At 40.0% G+C, this 18,777-nt stretch overlaps 1 protein-coding gene across 1 annotated transcript; it reads left to right on the top strand.

The window, feature by feature from the left end:
• The first annotated feature begins 7,733 nt into the window (after positions 1–7,733).
• LOC132103167 (cell division control protein 42 homolog) lies at positions 7,734–15,994 on the top strand. The gene is made up of 6 exons (XM_059508035.1): positions 7,734–7,883; positions 8,770–8,874; positions 9,142–9,214; positions 10,309–10,418; positions 14,033–14,230; positions 14,334–15,994. The coding sequence occupies exons 2-6, from the start codon at positions 8,770–8,772 to the stop codon at positions 14,421–14,423; spliced, it is 576 nt and encodes a 191-aa protein (XP_059364018.1). The 5' UTR covers positions 7,734–7,883; the 3' UTR covers positions 14,424–15,994.
• Positions 15,995–18,777: the final 2,783 nt, after the last annotated feature.

Below are 18,777 nucleotides of genomic sequence, written 5' to 3'. Positions count from 1 at the left end.
GAGCCAAGGAAAAGGTCGCTACGGAGACCACATCCTACCCGTAGGGAGGTGACATGTGGATATACCGATATGGACTGACCCAGGGGGCAGTACTACATATGGAAGGGGTCTCTGAGGCAGGTCCTACCTTGGAGTAGGGATGGAACGGCTGCCAGAAGAGACTGACAGAACGGGTCTGCCAAGGGAAGACATGGGTTTGCCAAGAGGGAAACCTTACCGTGGAAGAATACACATATGGGATTACCCATAGGGAACCAAGCCATATGAACACCTAGCCCAGTACAGGGGCTGACCGGAACTCCGGGCATGCTAACGCCAGTACTGGGCCTGGCGACAGACTGCTCCGCCAAGTCTGACTGCCGAGGGTGCTGGAAGATGCTCGACCAGGGTACGCCAACCGGGGAACTCTACTGGGAGAAGAAAGGCGCTCACATCCCCGTGTTAGAGGGAATGGCGCAGCAAGCGTGACACCCAGCCAGCCCTTCCCGCCAATTACCTGTTACCCAACACACGGGAAGAAACTGGCTCCACACGGAGGTTGTAAAACCTCGCAAAGGTGTTAGGTGTCGCCCAGCCCGCAGCTCGACAGATGTCTGCCAGAGAGGCGCCGTGCGCCAGTGCATAGGAGGAGGCCACACTCCGTGAGGAGGCACGGCTCGCCTTGGAAATGGTAAGCCAAGGCGATGGCATCCACTATCCAGTGGGCCAACCTCTGCTTAGAGACAGCCTTCCCCTTCTGCTGACCTCCAAAGCAGACCAGGAGCTGCTCAGAGCTTCTGAAGCTCTGGGTGCGGTCCACGTATATGCGAAGTGCTCTTACGGGACACAGCGACGCCAAGGCTGGATCTGCCTCCTCCAGGGGCAGCGCTTGCAGGTTCACCACCTGGTCTCGGAAGGGAGTGGTGGGAACCTTGGGCACGTATCCAGGCCGGGGTCTCAGGACAACGTGAGAGTAGGCCGGCCCGAACACAAGGCACTCTTCACTTACCGAAAATGCTTGGAGGTCCCCGACCCTCTTGATGGAAGTGAGCGCGATCAGGAGCGCTGTCTTGAGAGACAGGAACTTAAGCTCGACTGAATCCAGCGGCTCAAAGGGACCCCTCTGAAGTCCCGCCAGGACAATAGAGAGGTCCCAGGAGGGAATCAAGGGTGTCCTAGGAGGATGTAACCTTCTGGCACCCCTCAGGAACCTAACGATCAGGTCATGCCTCCCCAGGGACCGGCCGTCCACTGCATCGTGATGAGCTGCAATGGCAGCCACATACACTTTCAGGGTGGAGGGTGACAGCCCACGCTCCAACCTTTCTTGCAGGAAAGAAAGCACGACTCTGACCGGGCATCTCCGGGGGTCTTCTCGGTGAGAAGAACACCAATTCGTGAACAGACTCCACTTCAGAGCATAGGCCTGCCTCGTAGAAGGGGCTCTAGCCTGAGTGATAGTGTCTACCACTGCTGGGGGCAGATCACTTAGGTCTGCCGCGTCCCATCCAGAAGCCACACGTGGAGGTTCCAGAGATCTGGACGCGGGTGCCAAATGGTGCCAAGCCCCTGAGAGAGAAGGTCTCTCCTCAGGGGGATGCGCCAGGGAGGGGCTGTCACGAGGAGCATGAGTTCCGAAAACCTGGTCCGGGTGGGCCAATAAGGCGCAACCAAAAGGACCTGTTCCTCGTCCTCCCTGACCTTGCACAGTGTCTGTGCGAGCAGGCTCACTGGGGGAAATGCATACTTGCGTAAAGCCCGAGGCCAGCTGTGTGCCAGTGCATCTGTGCCCAGGGGGGCCTGGGACAGGGAATAGTACAGCTGGCAGTGGGAGGACTCGTGGGAAGCAAACAGGTCTACCCGGGCTTCCCCGAATCGACTCCAGATCAGCTGGACCGTCTGGGGATGGAGTCACCATTCCCCGGGGAAAGTGCCGCTCTCCTGCGTGGGGCTCGACGCGCCGGCCTCGAAGAACTTTCAGCACGGGGCGGAGCTGGTGTGGAGGACGCAGGGGGCCGCCCACGGCGACGAGCAGGCTGAGGCACTGCCTGCGACGGAATGGTGGCAACCGGAGGATCACGTCGTGGCGAGATGTGCTGTATGGCCTCAGTCTGCTGTTGTTCTGTCAGGAACTACTGTGCACAGCCCCTGACAGCATCGCCACACAGGACAGCCTGGGATATGGGAGCATCGAGAAAGTGCACTTTGTCAATGTCTCTCATACAGACCAGGCTGAACCAGAAACGGCACTACTGGACCACCAGAGTGGACATTGCCTTCCCGAGGGACTGCATTGTGACTTCTGTCACCCAGAAGGGGGAGGTCAGTCGCCATGCGCAGCTCCTGCATCAACCTCGGGTTGGTTCTACCCTCGTGCATTTGTTAAAGCCTTGGCTTGGTGAGTTTGCAGGATAGCCAAAGCATGCAGAGCAGAGGCAGCTTGGCCCGCCGCACTGTAAGCCTTGGCAGCGAGAGCGGCCGACAGCTTACAGGCCTTGGGTGAGAGGCGCGGACTATTCCTCCCAGTGGCGGCGTTTTGCGGACACAAGTGCACCGCAATCGCACTCTCCTGCTGGGGAATGTCAACGCACCCCTAGCTGCCCCGCCATCGAGGGTAGTGAGGACGGAGGAATGAAATGAGCTGCTTCCGGCCGTAAAAAGGGGCCATCCACGACTACATCACTTCCCCATGCACATCCGGGAAGAAAGGAACCAGAGCAAAACGCGGTTGTGAGCCGCGCTCTACACCGAGAACCAATCAAACAGCCGTGAGCACTCAGGGCTGGGCGGCCACCTCCATCCTGATGCTCACAGCTGCCCGGGCAAGCACGGCTGTCAACTCTGGTTCCAATTCGGCAGTGGCGACAACACCCAAGGGGGGTTTAAAAAGACGCGAATCGTCCGCGATTTGCTCTTTTAGGAAATCTGCTCTTTTAGTTGAAGCGCCCAGGGGAATCGCTGAAAGGGACACCGCTGTTTGCGCCGTACCGCCAACCAGAACAGCTTCCCGACACAGCAGATGAATGGCTTTGTGGAGTATAACAGCTTTCATACAACCACTCGGCTCCAAAGCAAAAATCTAATGAGTGGATGCACCTGTCGCCCTATTTATACCCGTGGCACGGGGAGTGGCTCAGGTGTGTTAATCCACTAGCCAATTTTCATTGGCGTTTTCTCTTAAATTCAGAGATGATTGGCCTCCCAAGTGAGACCCCATATGTCGTTCGACATAACTCGTAGTGACCGACAGATAGGGAACCAAAGAATATATTTCTGATGTGCAGCAAAAGATCATTGAGCCTCACAAATTATTGAAGTGGCTTTAAGAAAAGAGATAGAGCAGTGAAAATTCCTATTTCCACATCAGGACAATAATTAAGAATTTCCAATCAACAGAAAATGTTACGAAACTGCCTGGAAGAGGACGTGAGTAGAAGAGGACTATGAGGACTATGAGGGAAGAGGACTATGAGTAGCTAAAGACTCTAAGGACCACAGCTGGAGAATTGCAGAAAATAGTTGAATCTTGGGGTCACAAAACCTTTAAAAAAAGTGGTCAAACAGCACCTACAGTACAGACCAAAAGTTTGGACACACCTTCTCATTCAAAGAGTTTTCTTTATTTTCATGACTATGAAAATTGTAGATTCACACTGAAGGCATTAAAACTATGAATTAACACATGTGGAATTATATACATAACAAAAAAGTGTGAAACTGAAAATATGTCATATTCTAGGTTCTTCAAAGTAGCCACCTTTTGCTTTGATTACTGCTTTGCACACTCTTGGCATTCTCTTGATGAGCTTCAAGAGGTAGTCACCTGAAATGGTCTTCCAACAGTCTTGAAGGAGTTCCCAGAGATGCTTAGCACTTGTTGGCCCTTTTGCCTTCACTCTGCGGTCCAGCTCACCCCTAAACAGTCTCAATTGGGTTCAGGTCCGGTGACTGTGGAGGCCAGGTCATCTGGCGCAGCACCCCATCACTCTCCTTCTTGGTCAAATAGCCCTTACACAGCCTGGAGGTGTGTTTGGGGTCATTGTCTGGTTGAAAAATAAATGGTCCAACTAAACATAAACCGGATGGAATAGTATGCCACTGCAAGATGCTCTGGTAGCCATGCTGGTTCAGTATGCCTTCAATTTTTAATAAATCCCCAACAGAGTCACCAGCAAAGCACCCCCACACCATCACACCTCCTCCTCCATGCTTCACAGTGGGAACCAGGCATGTAGAGTCCATCCGTTCACCTTTTCTGCATCGCACTAACACACGGTGGTTGGAACCAAAGAGCTCAAATTTGGGCTCATCAGACCAAAGCACAGATTTCCACTGGTCTAATGTCCATTCCTTGTGTTCTTTAGCCCAAACAAGTCTCTTCTGTGGCTACTTTGAAGAACCTGACATATATGACATATTTTCAGTTGTTTCACACTTTTTTGTTATGTATATAATTCCACATGTGTTAATTCATAGTTTTGATGCCTTCAGTGTGACTCTACAATTTTCATAGTAATGAAAATAAAGAAAACTCTTTGAATGAGAAGGTGTGTCCAAACTTTTGGTCTATACTGTACATCAATACATGTTGTTTAGGAGGGTTTCAAGAAAAATTCTCCTAGCTCATCCAAAAGCAAACTCCAGCATATTCATTTATCAGACACGACTGGAACTTCAAATGGGACTGGCTTCTATGGTCAGATGAAACTGAAAAATGAGCTTTTTAGCAGCAAACACTCAAGATGGGTTTGGTGAAAACGGGGATAAAAAGTACCCCATGTGTACAATTAAATATGCTGCTGTATTTTTGATGTTGTGGGCCTATATTTCTGCTGGAGGTCCTGGATTTCTTGTTTAGATACATGGCTTCTTTGATTCTATCAAATACCAACAGATTTAAAAAAAATCAAAACGTGACTGACTCTGTTAGAAATCTTATAATGGACCATGTTTGGATCATCCAACCATACGATAATCCAAACACAAACCTCAAAAACAACACAAAAATGGATCACTGGGCACAAAACCAAGCTTCTGCTATGGCCATTCCAGTCCTCTGACCTGATCCCTAAAGAAAATGAGAGGAGTGAACTAAGGAGGAGAAGCACCAACAGGGAGCTGGGAATCTAAAGGGTCTGAGGTGATTCTGGATGAAGGAATGGTCTATGATCCCTTGTCAGATGTTCTCTAACCTCATCAGGCATTATAGGAGAACATTTAGAGCTTTTAAACTGGCAAGGAGGTTAAAAAAATAAATCAATAAAAGGGTGTCCTTAATTGTGGCCAATGTGTATTAGAGAAAAACATGTATTTTATAATGATATTTCCCCCTATTTTAAATTCTTATTATCCAATGAAAGGTTAGATTTTTGTGATTTTTTAAAATAAAAGATCAAAAGTATTAACAATGCAGATAAATTTTCACAGCCTTCTTTGATCGCATTTACCAAGTGTCCATATATTTGGGCATGACTGTGTGTGTGTGTGTATATATATATATATATATATATATATATATATATTAAAGGTTCTGTTTTTTGTGCTTTTTTGAAGCTTTGATTGTGTTTACAGTGTGCAATATAACATGTGTTCATGTTTTCGCGTGTAAAAAAACAGTATTTTTCACACAATTCACCTACTGTATCTGTATACCGCTGTTTTCACTGTCATTTCACTGATGACTTCCTTGTTCTATGAAGTCCCTCCTTCAGAAATACGTAATGAGTTCTGATTGTGCCAGCGGTTCCTGTGTTGTGATTCGACACCAGCTTAGAGCACGCTGCCCTCCTGGAAACGCGATTGGGCTAGTTTTGGACTAGTTTTGAGAAGCAAGTGGGCAGGATTTGTTTTGAAAACCTGGCAATCCTTATCTGAACGCACGTTCTGGAGATGTACTTATAATCACAGGAGCATTATGCGCATGAAAATCGCATTCGATTTTTTTGCACAGCCCTAACATCTAGTTAACAAAGCTAAACAGCGTTGCCCTTTGTGTAAGTTACAGAAACTGTTAAACGCACCAACTTAAAGGGATACTCCACCGTGTTTTCATATTAAACTATGTTTTTCCCTTAACTAAGACGAGTTGATACACACCTCTCTCGTCTCAGTGCGTGCACTCAATCACTTTAGCGCGTGGTGACACTTTGAAAGCACTTAGCTTAGCCCATTCATTCAATATGGGCCAAGCAGAGAAGCTACCAAACACCTCCACGTTTTCCCTATTTAAATACAGTTACTCGCGTAGTGTAACTCGACCTAGGACGGTAACACAAAACAAAACGTTGCGCTTTTCTACCGTCCTAGGTCGAGTTACACTATGCGAGTAACTGTATTTAAATAGGGAAAACATGGAGGTGTTTGGTAGCTTCTCTGCTTGGCCCATATTTAATGAATGGGCTCAGCTAAGTGCTTTCAAAGTGTCACCGCACGCCAAAGCGATTGAGTGCACGCACTGAGACGAGAGAGGTATGTATCAACTCGTCTTAGGTAAGGGAAAAACATAGTTTAATATGAAAACACGGTGGAGTATCCCTTTAAATAATAAAATACACTTACCGGTTGTGGTCCATAAACAACGCCTTCTCCAGACAAAGAGGGAACTGCTCCATCTTTCAAGAATAATCTTTGTGTGAATACGGCATTAAACTGATTGAGATTGAGGAAGTTGTCCTCAGCAAGCTGTCCTCAGCAAAATGTGCTGCACATAGTTTTACATGTGGATTATAATTTTCGGGAACCGAGTTAAACATAAATTTTAACCATTGATCTCTAAGTACAGCGTCCCTGGGAAGGCCAAACAAAGGTGATTGGACTCCAAGATGAAAATAACAGCGTTTCGACGACATGGAGACAAACACAAACACACAAGAGCTCTTCCTCTTCTCCGTCGGAGTGCAACAAGACCACGCCCCCTTTTTTGTGTATTCCTGTGGGCGGAGGTTAGTCAAAAAACTGTTTTAGTGACGTCATTACTGCAGGAACTAGAGGGATGTAGTCCTAACGGGTCGTTCGTTGTAGGCGAATTCTGTTAAATAAAATATCTCGCTTGGCATTGAACTTTGAGCATTAGAATTTTACAGATATTATTTATACTCTAACAACAACATTACAGACTAGAAGTTTAAAACATGGGATCACGAAGAACGGGACCTTTAAATGCACAGACACATGTAATTTATTTATGGTGTGGTGCAAGCAAATGCAAAATCAAGTACACTCTACATCGGCAGAAGTAACGTTCCCAAATTCAGTCACGAATTGACTGAATGTAGCTCGATGTAGCTCCTACTGACAAGCATTTTAGTTTTTATCTCTGATTTTTTTTTTTTTTAAATATACATTTATTGCTCTTCAAATATTTAGCCATAACGGTTTTTCTGCACAAAATTCAACTTGTTCTCCTTTAATTGGCTCCCGTTTGGGGTTATAACACTAAGTAACTATACAATATGTTTAAAGTAACTATACAATATGTTTAAGCAGTCATCTAGTGTGTTCAGTTAAATTATTACGATTTAATATATATATATTACTTTGTATGTAAAGTAAAATGTGAAATAGACGAATTTTTTAAGCTTTTATTCTTTCCATTCTTCACTGTTCTAGTTTGTGTATGTGTGTCTTTAGAATGTATTCCATTTGGATGTATAAAATATGTTGACAATACAGCCTATTTCAAAAAGCCCTCTTATTTCTGTAACCATAGAGAAAATCTGTCACTGGGCCCATACCCTAGCGACCTCTTAGTAGGAACTGCACCCAGTGTTGGGCGCGTGCGCAGACTCGGAGTGGGCAGGCTGGACGTCGCAGGAACTACGGCTAGACATTTTTCGCTTTTATTCACGTCAGATTGATACTCTCAAACCCGGACGTAACCAACGCCTAGTCACCGGTGAGGAACGGTAAGTCATTTTCAGTCTGTAACATTATTTTATTTGGCTTTTAACCTGTTAAACGGTCGTTAAACGGTACACGTTTTAGGTCAGGCTTCACCGTTGTGTAACTTTGATTTAGGATGTGGATGTTTTGTGGCCCTCTCAGCAGTGCTAGCGCGTTAGCTTAGCCTCGCAGCATCCTGTCGCCTTCGTTAAACAAAATTTGATTTATTTCACCGCTGACAAATCTCGTAAAGGTTTATTTAGTTTTCTGTAATCACCACAAACTACACATTTCTTCGCCATTTAGAATAGTATTCAGTTAAGTAGATTTATCAGGCGGAGTGTTTAAATTTGTGTGTGTTTTTTTTGGTGGTGGAAGAGAACAGAATAAACATTCTAATGTAAATGTCTGACTTTTAGTATGAATAAAATATGTTTCTTGTCATGTTTAGAAAAACCGGCTTTAAATAAACGACAAACAGGCTCATTCGTGTTTTACTTTTAAGGTACCCGGTATTCGTTATGTTTATCGTCCCTAATTTGACTCCAAATGTAGTAATTACTAAGGATGAACACTTTAATTAAGGACTAACTTCAAAATAAAATCATTCACTAAGGTAATGTAACTTAAATCCAGGCGATATTGTTAGTGCGAGTACGACAAAGTCGAATCTTCCTCTCAGCAAGGTTAATATGCGGAAGAAAATAAGACAGGACACATTCTTGTATACGCAAAAAAAAACATTCTTGTATATGTATTTCTCCATGCCTGCTTTTGTATCTGAAATCAAATCACATCACTTTATTGGCAAAACAAATGATTCCTGAATGGTTCACTCAAAGGTTATTTCTGTAATAACCATTACCAGTAATAACGTGATTTTCAATCTCTTTGTCTCTCGCCATATAGATGCAAACCATAAAGTGTGTGGTGGTTGGAGATGGAGCTGTTGGAAAGACCTGCCTCCTCATCTCATACACAACCAACAAATTCCCCTCTGAATATGTTCCCACAGTAAGGGAGTAACGGGTGGTGGGCTCTGGGTCAGAGATTTGGTGGGTGGGAGGGGGCACAGTGATCCAATGATTATCAATAACAGTGCTAGATATTATGAGTGTTGAGTGCTTTGTGCTGTTTAAGACTAGGAACTCTAATGCATGCGAGTATTTCACAGGATATTTGATTAGATTGATTAGAATCATTATTAGTATTGTATATTTAGTGTTGTCTGAACTAAAAGTACATTATGTGTGAATGAGGTGCATTTGTGGTTGTTTGCAGGTTTTTGATAACTATGCGGTCACAGTAATGATTGGAGGCGAACCGTATACACTTGGGCTTTTTGACACAGCAGGTAATGCATTCTGGGACTTTCATTACCATTGACATAAATCTAATTTGATTCTCCACACTGTCATTCTTCTTAAGTAATTATTATTATTATTTTTTGGTTGGCCAGTATAATCAGTATTTAGTATATTGAATATTCGTTACTATAATAATTCTTTTAATGTCAACATGATGCCAACAGACGTGAGACAATAGCCGTCACTATTGAAAAACTGGAAAAATGTGGCTGACCTAATGGGAAGACAAGTGTCAGGCGTTCTATGCATCCATTCATACAGTGTCCAGATCTGCTGACTCGTTCTCTATTCACTATTTAGTGAATATCACATAGTTCGGTATATAAGGAGAAGTGAGAGAAAATGTGTGTTCTGATACTGCTTTAGACAATACTATGCATATTTTGGCATTACATGCGTACCATGCTCTGAAGACGCTAAAAACAATCTTGTATCTGACCTGCTTGTTCAGATTGAAACTCGTAAAAAAAATGTTAATTGGATTTCAAATTGCATGTTGACTTACTATATACATACTGATACTAAAATATCAGTTTATAAGTGGTATGATAGGGTGGAAATCACATCTCAGCTACACACAATAGCTACAAACACTAGCATTTAAAAGTTTGGGGTTAGCAAGTTTTATTTTCTTTAAAGAAATAAATATTTTTATTCAGTAAGCTAGCATGTTTCAAGTAAATGTTGTTCTATTCACCTTTCTATTCAGAAAAACATGGGAAAAAAATTTATAATGGTGTTCACAAAAATATTAAGAAGCAGAACTGTTATGTTATATGTATGTTAAGTAAATATATATTAAAATATTAAATATTTTTTTTAAATGGTTGTAATTTACAATATTACTGTTATTGCTGTATTTTTGATCAAATAAATGCAACCTTGGTCAGCATAAAGAGACGACTTTTCAAAAGCATTTAAATATTTTATCGACAACAAACTTTTAAACATGGTGTACATTAATTTAGAATTATCTCTAGCTTTCTTAAGTTTGGATTTCTTTATCCGTTGTGTTCATCTCAAATGATTCTCAGAGCTGAAGAGAGGTGGTAATGAACTGCGTCTGTTCTTGTTTTTTCAGGTCAGGAAGACTACGACAGACTCCGGCCACTCAGCTATCCGCAGACAGACGTCTTCCTTGTTTGCTTCTCTGTTGTTTCTCCTTCCTCCTTTGAGAATGTGAAAGAGAAGGTAGGTGTTCATCAAATGCTTTCAGTTTTTTTCTTTTTTTTGCTGGTCTCACTGTTTGTGACGTCAGAACATGAAAGATGAACTTTCTCTGCTAGGATAATTGACATTCAGTATTGATGGTATACTAAACTGTCACAATTTCACAATAAAGTTTCAGTGCCATATCTGTGGCATGGTTTATGTATAGATACATTAGTGTTGATACTTGCTTTAACAGCATTGTATGTTTCAGTACATTACAGTCAGGTTTTAGTTTGATGACACTGATGTCTCCTGTTGTTTAGTGTCATTAAAGCTAGTCCAAAAAACTAGTCCAAAACTAACACTCTTTAGCAGTACCTGATTTTCCTGCTGGACTTGGAGATTGAAACTCAAGTGAATGGACCAATGATTATTTAAATTGATCACTTATCACATTTCTGGAGAAATGGTTTATTTTTGTAATGTTTTTTCAGATTAATATTTGTCAGTGGTTTTTCTCTTCAGATTTCTAAATAAATGTGTAAATTAAGATTATTACATAGCATAGCTGTATTTATTATGCAATTATCATTGATGAATTGCAGTATTCTGTGATCAAATATTTTTTATAGAATGACTATTTAAGTCTATTTCAGGCACCAATTTCCTGTAAAGTGGTGCTGGTTTCATGTTTCCCGTATCATTTCACACTCACAGTCTTGTTAAAGGGGTTGTTGATTGCCATTTAACTTTTTAACGTTAGTTAGTTTGTAATGTTGTTGTTGTTTGATCATAAACAATATCTGCCAAATTACAAACTATTATTTTGAGTTATTTATGAGCTTTATTATTGTTATTTCTATTATACACTAGGGCTGTGTACCACCAACAGAGTCATGATGCATATCACAATACAGAACTGCACTGAATTTCACATTTATATTGTGAAGAACACATACTAATATATTTAAAAATCACATTTACATTGTTGGTAGGTTATCATTGCACAAATTAATACACTTTCTACATTTACATTTTTTTTTTTGAAGAGTTCTAATCTCTTTGCTGTCTTCACTGTATCTCACACACACACACACACAGACACACACACACACACGCTGTTGCTCACACAGATTATGACATTCAGCAACAAACTTTTTATAATAAAATAGCTTAATCGCCCAAGAGCTTCACTATCTTTCTCAACAAGGAGCTGGAAACATCGTTTCTAAAAGAATTAAAGGAACACTACTATTTTTGAAAATAGGATTATGTTCGTACTCCCCTAAAGTTAAACAGTTGTTTTACCATTTTCTAATCCATTCAGCTGATCTCCGGGTCTGGCGGTAGCACTTTTATCTTCACTTAGCAGAGATCATTGAATCTGATTAGACCATTAGCTTCTCACTCAAAAATGACCAAAGAGTTTCGATATTTTTCATATTTAAAACTTGACTGTTTTGTAGTAACAATGTGTACTAATGAAAATGAAAAGTTGTGATATTCTAGGCTGATATGGCTAGGAACTATACTCTCATTCCGGCGTAATATTCAAGGAACTTTGCTGCCATACCATGGGTGCAGCAGGCGCAGTGATATTACACATTGCCTGATAATAGTCCCCAGCAAATTTTTGTAGTTGCAGCAATAGCAGAGTTGCTGGGGACCATTTTCAGGCGCTGTGTAGTATCACGCGGCAAAACAGTGCTAATTCATAAATAAACAGCGCCTCTCTCTCAATCTCTCTCTAATTAAATGAACCCTTGATGAATGGACCTTTCTCACATTTCCGGGTTTCTCAGCAGTGGAAGTCGTCCTAGTTGGGTCAACTTGAAGAGCAGTGAATATGAGATTACCAGAAATATATATTTTTGCATAACATATGCTCAAATAGCAAAATAATAGCTTTTTTTTTTTGTAATTTGATCAAAAGATACAAAGACTAGTATTATAAATGTACCTAAATTTGTTTTAAAATACAAATATGAAAAACATTTGAGGATTTACGATGCTGATGACCATTATTTTTTGTGGTCGACCACGAAACCACGACCATGGTTTTACGTGTGGCATGGCATCTGTTAATGCTTCATCACAGTCTTGTGAAAAGTGACCATTACAGAATAGAATATTGAAGTGGAGATTATTAAACCGCAAGCTGTATCGAATTTATCCAACACAGCAGTATTATACACACACACACACACACACACACACACACACATTCAAAAGTTTGGTTTTTGAAATGTTTTTGAAATAAGTCTTTTATGCTCAACAAGGCTACATTTATTTAATGTTTAATGGTATTATTTGATGAATAGAAAGTTCACAAAACATTTATTTGAAATCGAAATCTTTTGTAACTTTATACATTTTGTCACTTTTAATCATTTGCATCCTTGCACAATAAACATAAGAAATACAGAACTTGTCCTTTAGTGTGTGTGTATATATATATATATATATAGCTTGTATTGCTCATTGTTTGTCATTCCTGCAGGTTTTGAACTTAAACGGTTACCACCACTGATCTATGTTAGTGGAGGGCACAAGCCGGCCCGCGCTCAGTCTCAAACAGCTTGTGAGCCACAAATACCAAAATGAGTGGCTAACTGCACTAAAACGTTCAGATACATACAAAATTATGTCAAAATGCCTGTCTTGGCGAGTGTCCAGTTTAACACAGTCAGTTATGGAACGTTAAATAGATCGTGTGTTGTGTAACAGTATTGGGTCCGTGGATAAAGGCCTGTTCACACCAAGCACGATAACTATAAAGATAACGATAAAGATATAGTTCTAAAAATTGTTCTCAAAATTAAAGAATAGCAGAGTCCACACTACAACTATAACGATAAAGGCACAGAGAAACGATATCGTTGGAATCATTTTCAGAACGATTTTTTTTCCAGCTGATGAACGATACAAACATTGCCATCCAATCAGAATCCATCCTGCTGTAACGAGCTCGAGGATTTAAAGCAGCAGATGCACTTGTGCTCAGAATAAACAGACGATATCGTTCGCTGGTGTGGACGCTAATATCGTTATCTTTATAGTTATCTTTATAGTTATCGTTCTTGGTGTGAACGGGCCTTTAAAGGGAGTGCAGTCCAATATTCCTGCTGCTGTCTGTCATGTTAATCAATGAACAGAAGAAGAAGAAAACTTGATTGAATACATTTTATAGCTTTAAGGGTAAGCACTAATTTGAATTTAATTTTTACAATGAAGACTACATAAATTTAATTTGATAAAAATTTACATTTGATTACTTTAGTTTCTGTAGTATTTCTTACGTGAATAATAACGTAACCTGACAAACTTAGTTTCATAGCTCTCTTTTTTTCTATTGCATTTATTTGTTTTGTTGTTTGCATTTTTTTTTTTTGTTCTTAATTTTTTTGTGACTTTTTACTTGTTTTTTTTTTTAATGAAAATTATGCTGTCAGTTATAGTTCTTAGAAAAATATTGGAATCAGCTAAAATCACACTAACAAAAAATTGGAATCGGCCAAGAAAATTGCAATTGGTGCATCTCTAATATATATATGTTATATGTATATAAGTTTGTTGGGTTGTTTGTTCTGATGTACTAGGAGTAGCTTTCTAGGCCCTGTCTTACCATTCCTATTTCTCTCTCTTTCTTTAAGTGGGTACCAGAAATCTCTCACCACTGTCCACGCACTCCATTCCTTCTGGTGGGTACTCAGGTTGACCTGAGGGATGACAGTAACACTGTGGAAAAACTTGCCAAAAACAAGCAGCGCCCCATATCGCCTGAGAGTGGGGAGAAGCTGGCCAAAGACCTCAGAGCTGTCAAATTCGTGGAGTGCTCCGCTCTCACACAGGTTAAAAGAACAGCTGCACACATCCGTGATGACATAAAAGCTGTACTCACTTGTCACCCAAATAACCCACTGCAAATGACATTTTACGATCTCTTTCTTACAGAGAGGCCTGAAGAATGTATTCGACGAGGCGATACTCGCTGCCCTTGAACCTCCAGAGACCAAACCCAAGAAGCGCTGCGTCCTTTTGTAGGGACACAAGCAGTGGGTGATGCACTCACTCCAACAAGAGAGGCAGAGAAGAAGAAACATTCTGGTGGGGTTTTTTTTTTTTTTTTTGGTAGGGCTTGGGGATTGGAGTGGAGAGAGAGATAATTGGGAACAATTATGGGAACAAAACAGCAATACTGGAGGATTTGGCAACATAAATGGTATTGCAAACAAATAAATGCACACTGTGCCTTTCTAAATGTTTCTAGAACAACAGAAGAAATTAGATAACCCTGGAAGCAGTAACACCCCCTACAACAGAGGATAATGATAAAGAAAATAAGATATAGGCGCACTTTATGCATGTGATGTCTTACAGAGCAGCATATAGATCCAATTTAATGCTTTAAGTGTCAGTTACATGAAATCAATCCCTAAAAAGTGTGACAGTGGCACAAATACATGAGATTAAATGCTTCAGGTTTCTGATTGGCATCAGAAATGATTTTTTGAAATGCTTTCGCTGGACAAACGCCAGGTTTTTCTCTAACACATGCTTTGCTGTAAGCCGCACAAGAATGGTTAGCACACAATGTCTAGAAACAGCAAATTTCATAAAGTGTAAAGCCGAACATGCTGACTGCTCTGATGAGTACTTCTGCAGGGCTCAGCAGTTTGCTCTGTAACCTGTGGACAGTGTGTGCAGAGGCTGATTTCAGCTTTCTTGAATCTTCTCAAAATTGCAATGGGCACAAAAGCGATTCTTGACAAATTAGCCTTTTAGTGTTGTTCTGGGTTTCTGTTTTGTTGCGTTTTTGCAATTTTTATAGATGCTTTATTCGACAACTGTAGGCAGGTTCAGTGCTATATGTGGTTCAAATACTGTTAGAAATATGTACTGGACTGGATCTGGCACAAAAGCAAGCTAACGTGATTGGTTTGGGCATATAATTAGCTCTAATCACTGACAGTGGCATTGAAACAGAACATATCCAAAATAAACAATAAAAGTTTTAGATATTTTCAAATTTTTAAAGTTGGTTCAGAGTGTTATGGTCATAGAATCACTCTATGGCCACATCCCCTCCTGAGTGACCTGTGTTATATGGTTTTATAAGAGAGTTTTGGACTTGTGTGGGAGCCAATGGATTTCAGTTCACAAGCATTTGTTTTTTCCTTTATGAGCCAGACAGTTCTTTTCTTCTGTGGTTCATGCTCCTAGAATCAAGGCAGTGCCTTCTGCTGGCCGTTTGGAAATCTTTTTTTTCTCTTTTTTTGGACTGAGCATGATGTATTAAATGTGTTACTGTTATTCTCTTGGGTGAATGAATTTAGTGGTGTCATTTTGAAACTTGAGCTTTTTTTTTTTTAATGACTATTTTATTATTATTATTTTATTATTGTTATTTTTTGCTAGAGTACCATTTGATTGTGATTTTAATAATAAAATAACAATTTGAAATGTAATATTTTGGATAACCGATCTTAACAGTCGTGTGAGTATAAAGGATGAGTATAACCGATGATGATGGTTTGAAACGTGGCCTTTTCATAGTAAAGTTCTGCAGGGTTTGGAATCTCACTATATTTGTAATAAAAATGGTGCGACTGACACACAGCTGTATTTCTATCCTGTTTTTAGATAATTACGGGATTGGTTAGTGTTTGCCACACATAATACTATTCAAAAGTTTGGGGTCATTAAGATTATTTATTTTTATTTTTTTAAAGAGACTAATACTTTTATTCAGGAAGGGTCCATAAATTGATCAAAAGTGACAGTAAAGGCATTTATAATGTTACAAAAGATTTTTTAAATACATTTTTAAATAAATGCTGTTCTTTTGAACTTAATATTTATTAAATAGTCTTGAGGAGAAAAAAAAAAAAACTTTCCACAAAAATTGTAAACAGCACAACTGTTTTCAACATTATTAATAAATGTTTCTCCAGCACCAAATCAGCATATTGGAATGATTTCTGCAGGATCATGTTACACTGAAGACTGGAGAAATGGAGTAAATCAGCTTTGCCATCACAGGAATAAATTACTTTTAACCCTCTCAGGCTCAAATTAAGTTTTAGTAACTTTAGTAACCTTTAGTAAGGTTTTTAGTTTTTAACTGTTGCAAATCAGCAACGCCTGCCTTGAGAGGGTTAATAATATAAAAGATGTTTTGACTGTAAAATTGGTACAGTAGTCGTACGGACCCCAGCATTTTGAATTTATTTTTTTTAATTTAAAATGTGTCAATCAATAATTAACAAAATTGCATCTTTCCTCATGTCAAACAACTTTATTTTAGGCCATATAAATTATGAAATGAGACAGTGGCAATGAGCCTCTATGCAATAGGATGAGCTGAAACAAAACAGCTGAAGCCAGAGAGTTTGCAGGTGGAATTTTCCATCCAGAGATAATGCCACTCAGGCATGATGAACTAAAATAAATAAACACAATCAGCAAACCTGACAGTAAACATGCATGGGAGAGAGTGCAACTCTTGACTAGAATTTGACACTAAGGCCTTAGACTAAGCTGACATTCTTCTGCTGTTATTCAGATGTTAATCTCAGCCTTTAAGAGCATTGTCTGAGCAAGTTAGTTAATGGTTTCATATGTTATGTGTATTTGAGCATTTAAGAAATGTAATAGTGCCTGTATGTTCAAGTTCAACACTTAACTTTTCATCAAAAATGCAATTGCAGATTAAAATAACTATAATATAATGACATATCCGAAAGAACTTTAAAGTCACCAAAAAGGAGACATGATGCAGAATGTTTTAAATGGACCTGGTTTGTTGTTCATCATGTGGGAGTTAATGCAGGCTGGCATGAGATGAGGGGCTTCTGGTGTGTTTGTGTGGTTTTTCCAGGAAAGTCTCATTCGCGGCAGTTTACATCCATCTGGTGCCAACCGTGAGGTTCTTAGGATGTGGAACAATAGAAAATGTTAAGTAAAGAGTGATAAAATAACACATAAAACCAGGGAAATGATTAGAGAATTAATATTCAGAAATTACATACAAGATCCAAGATAATTTTTGTCAGATTTTTATGCTTTTACCATTACAACGTCGTCTTGCAGTGCCATGAATGCCATTGTCTGGATCCAAGCGGCAGAAATCTGGTGAAGGAGTCAGGTAAACTAGGTCCTGTATGGCTTGTGGCTTCACTTGGGGGTCCCGTGGAAGGAGAGCTGTGTGAGAGCCCACATGTGTCAGCCGTACCTAAGCAGAAAGTACAAAACATATTTATGCGGCCTTATGGCCAAATTCTAATGCAGCATTGCATGTATCCTTCACAGAGGATGCAATCACATAATGCCTTGTGAAAAAACCCATCAAAATACATTCAGTGCTTAGAAAAAATGATAAAAAACTCTTTAGCACCCCACACTCCCATGACATTCTATAATCAAATAATTTTCCCTATGCTCTCAGACTGCATACAGGTATATGCATTTTTTTCAATAAACATAAAATAGATGGTTTCTACTTTTATCGCTAACAGCTTTAAAACGCTAGTGTAATGTTAAGTAGTTTAATAGTTTTAATTCCTTTTTTATCCGACTTGCATTTGCAGTGCTTCATGGATTTTAGGTCCTTCTATCATTAAAGCCATTAAGTACATAGTCTTGTATCTTTATCTTTTAGTCTGAATAACCAAAACCATTAGAAAAACAAACACTTCAGCATACATCAGTGTGATAAGAACTACTTAAAATTACAGAAACCATCTTTGGGAAAAAATTATTTTTAAGTGTAATTCGATTTTTAATAATTGAAGCATCTTGCTTCCGTCCTATTTCATTATTCTGAATGTTTTATTATAATAGTACAACCCGAATTACGGAAAAGTTGGGACGTTTTTTAAATTTTAATAAAATGAAAACTAAAGGAATTTCAAATCACATGAGCCAAAGTTTTATTCACAATAGAACATAGATATCGTAGCAAATGTTTAAACAGAGAAATTTTACACTTTTATCCACTTAATTAGCTCATTTAAAATCTAATGCCTGCTACAGGTCTCAAAAAAGTTGGCACGGGGGCAACAAATGGCTAAAAAAGCAAGCAGTTTTGAAAAGATTCAGCTGGGAGAACATCTAGTGATTAATTAAGTTAATTGATATCAGGCCTGTAACATGATTAGCTATAAAAGCTTTGTCTTAGAGAAGCAGAGTCTCTCAGAAGTAAAGATGGGCAGAGGCTCTCCAATCTGTGAAAGACTGCGTAAAAAAATTGTGGAAAACTTTAAAAACAATGTTCCTCAACGTCAAATTGCAAAGGCTTTGCAAATCTCATCATCTACAGTGCATAACATCATCAAAAGATTCAGAGAAACTGGAGAAATCGCTGTGCGTAAGGGACAAGGCCGGAGACCTTTATTGG

Source organism: Carassius carassius, chromosome 24, assembly GCF_963082965.1.
Source record: "Carassius carassius chromosome 24, fCarCar2.1, whole genome shotgun sequence".
In the NCBI taxonomy this organism is placed as follows: domain Eukaryota; kingdom Metazoa; phylum Chordata; class Actinopteri; order Cypriniformes; family Cyprinidae; genus Carassius; species Carassius carassius.
The sequence above is the reverse complement of the archived record's forward strand: the minus strand, read 5'-3'. Positions and strand labels throughout refer to the sequence as shown.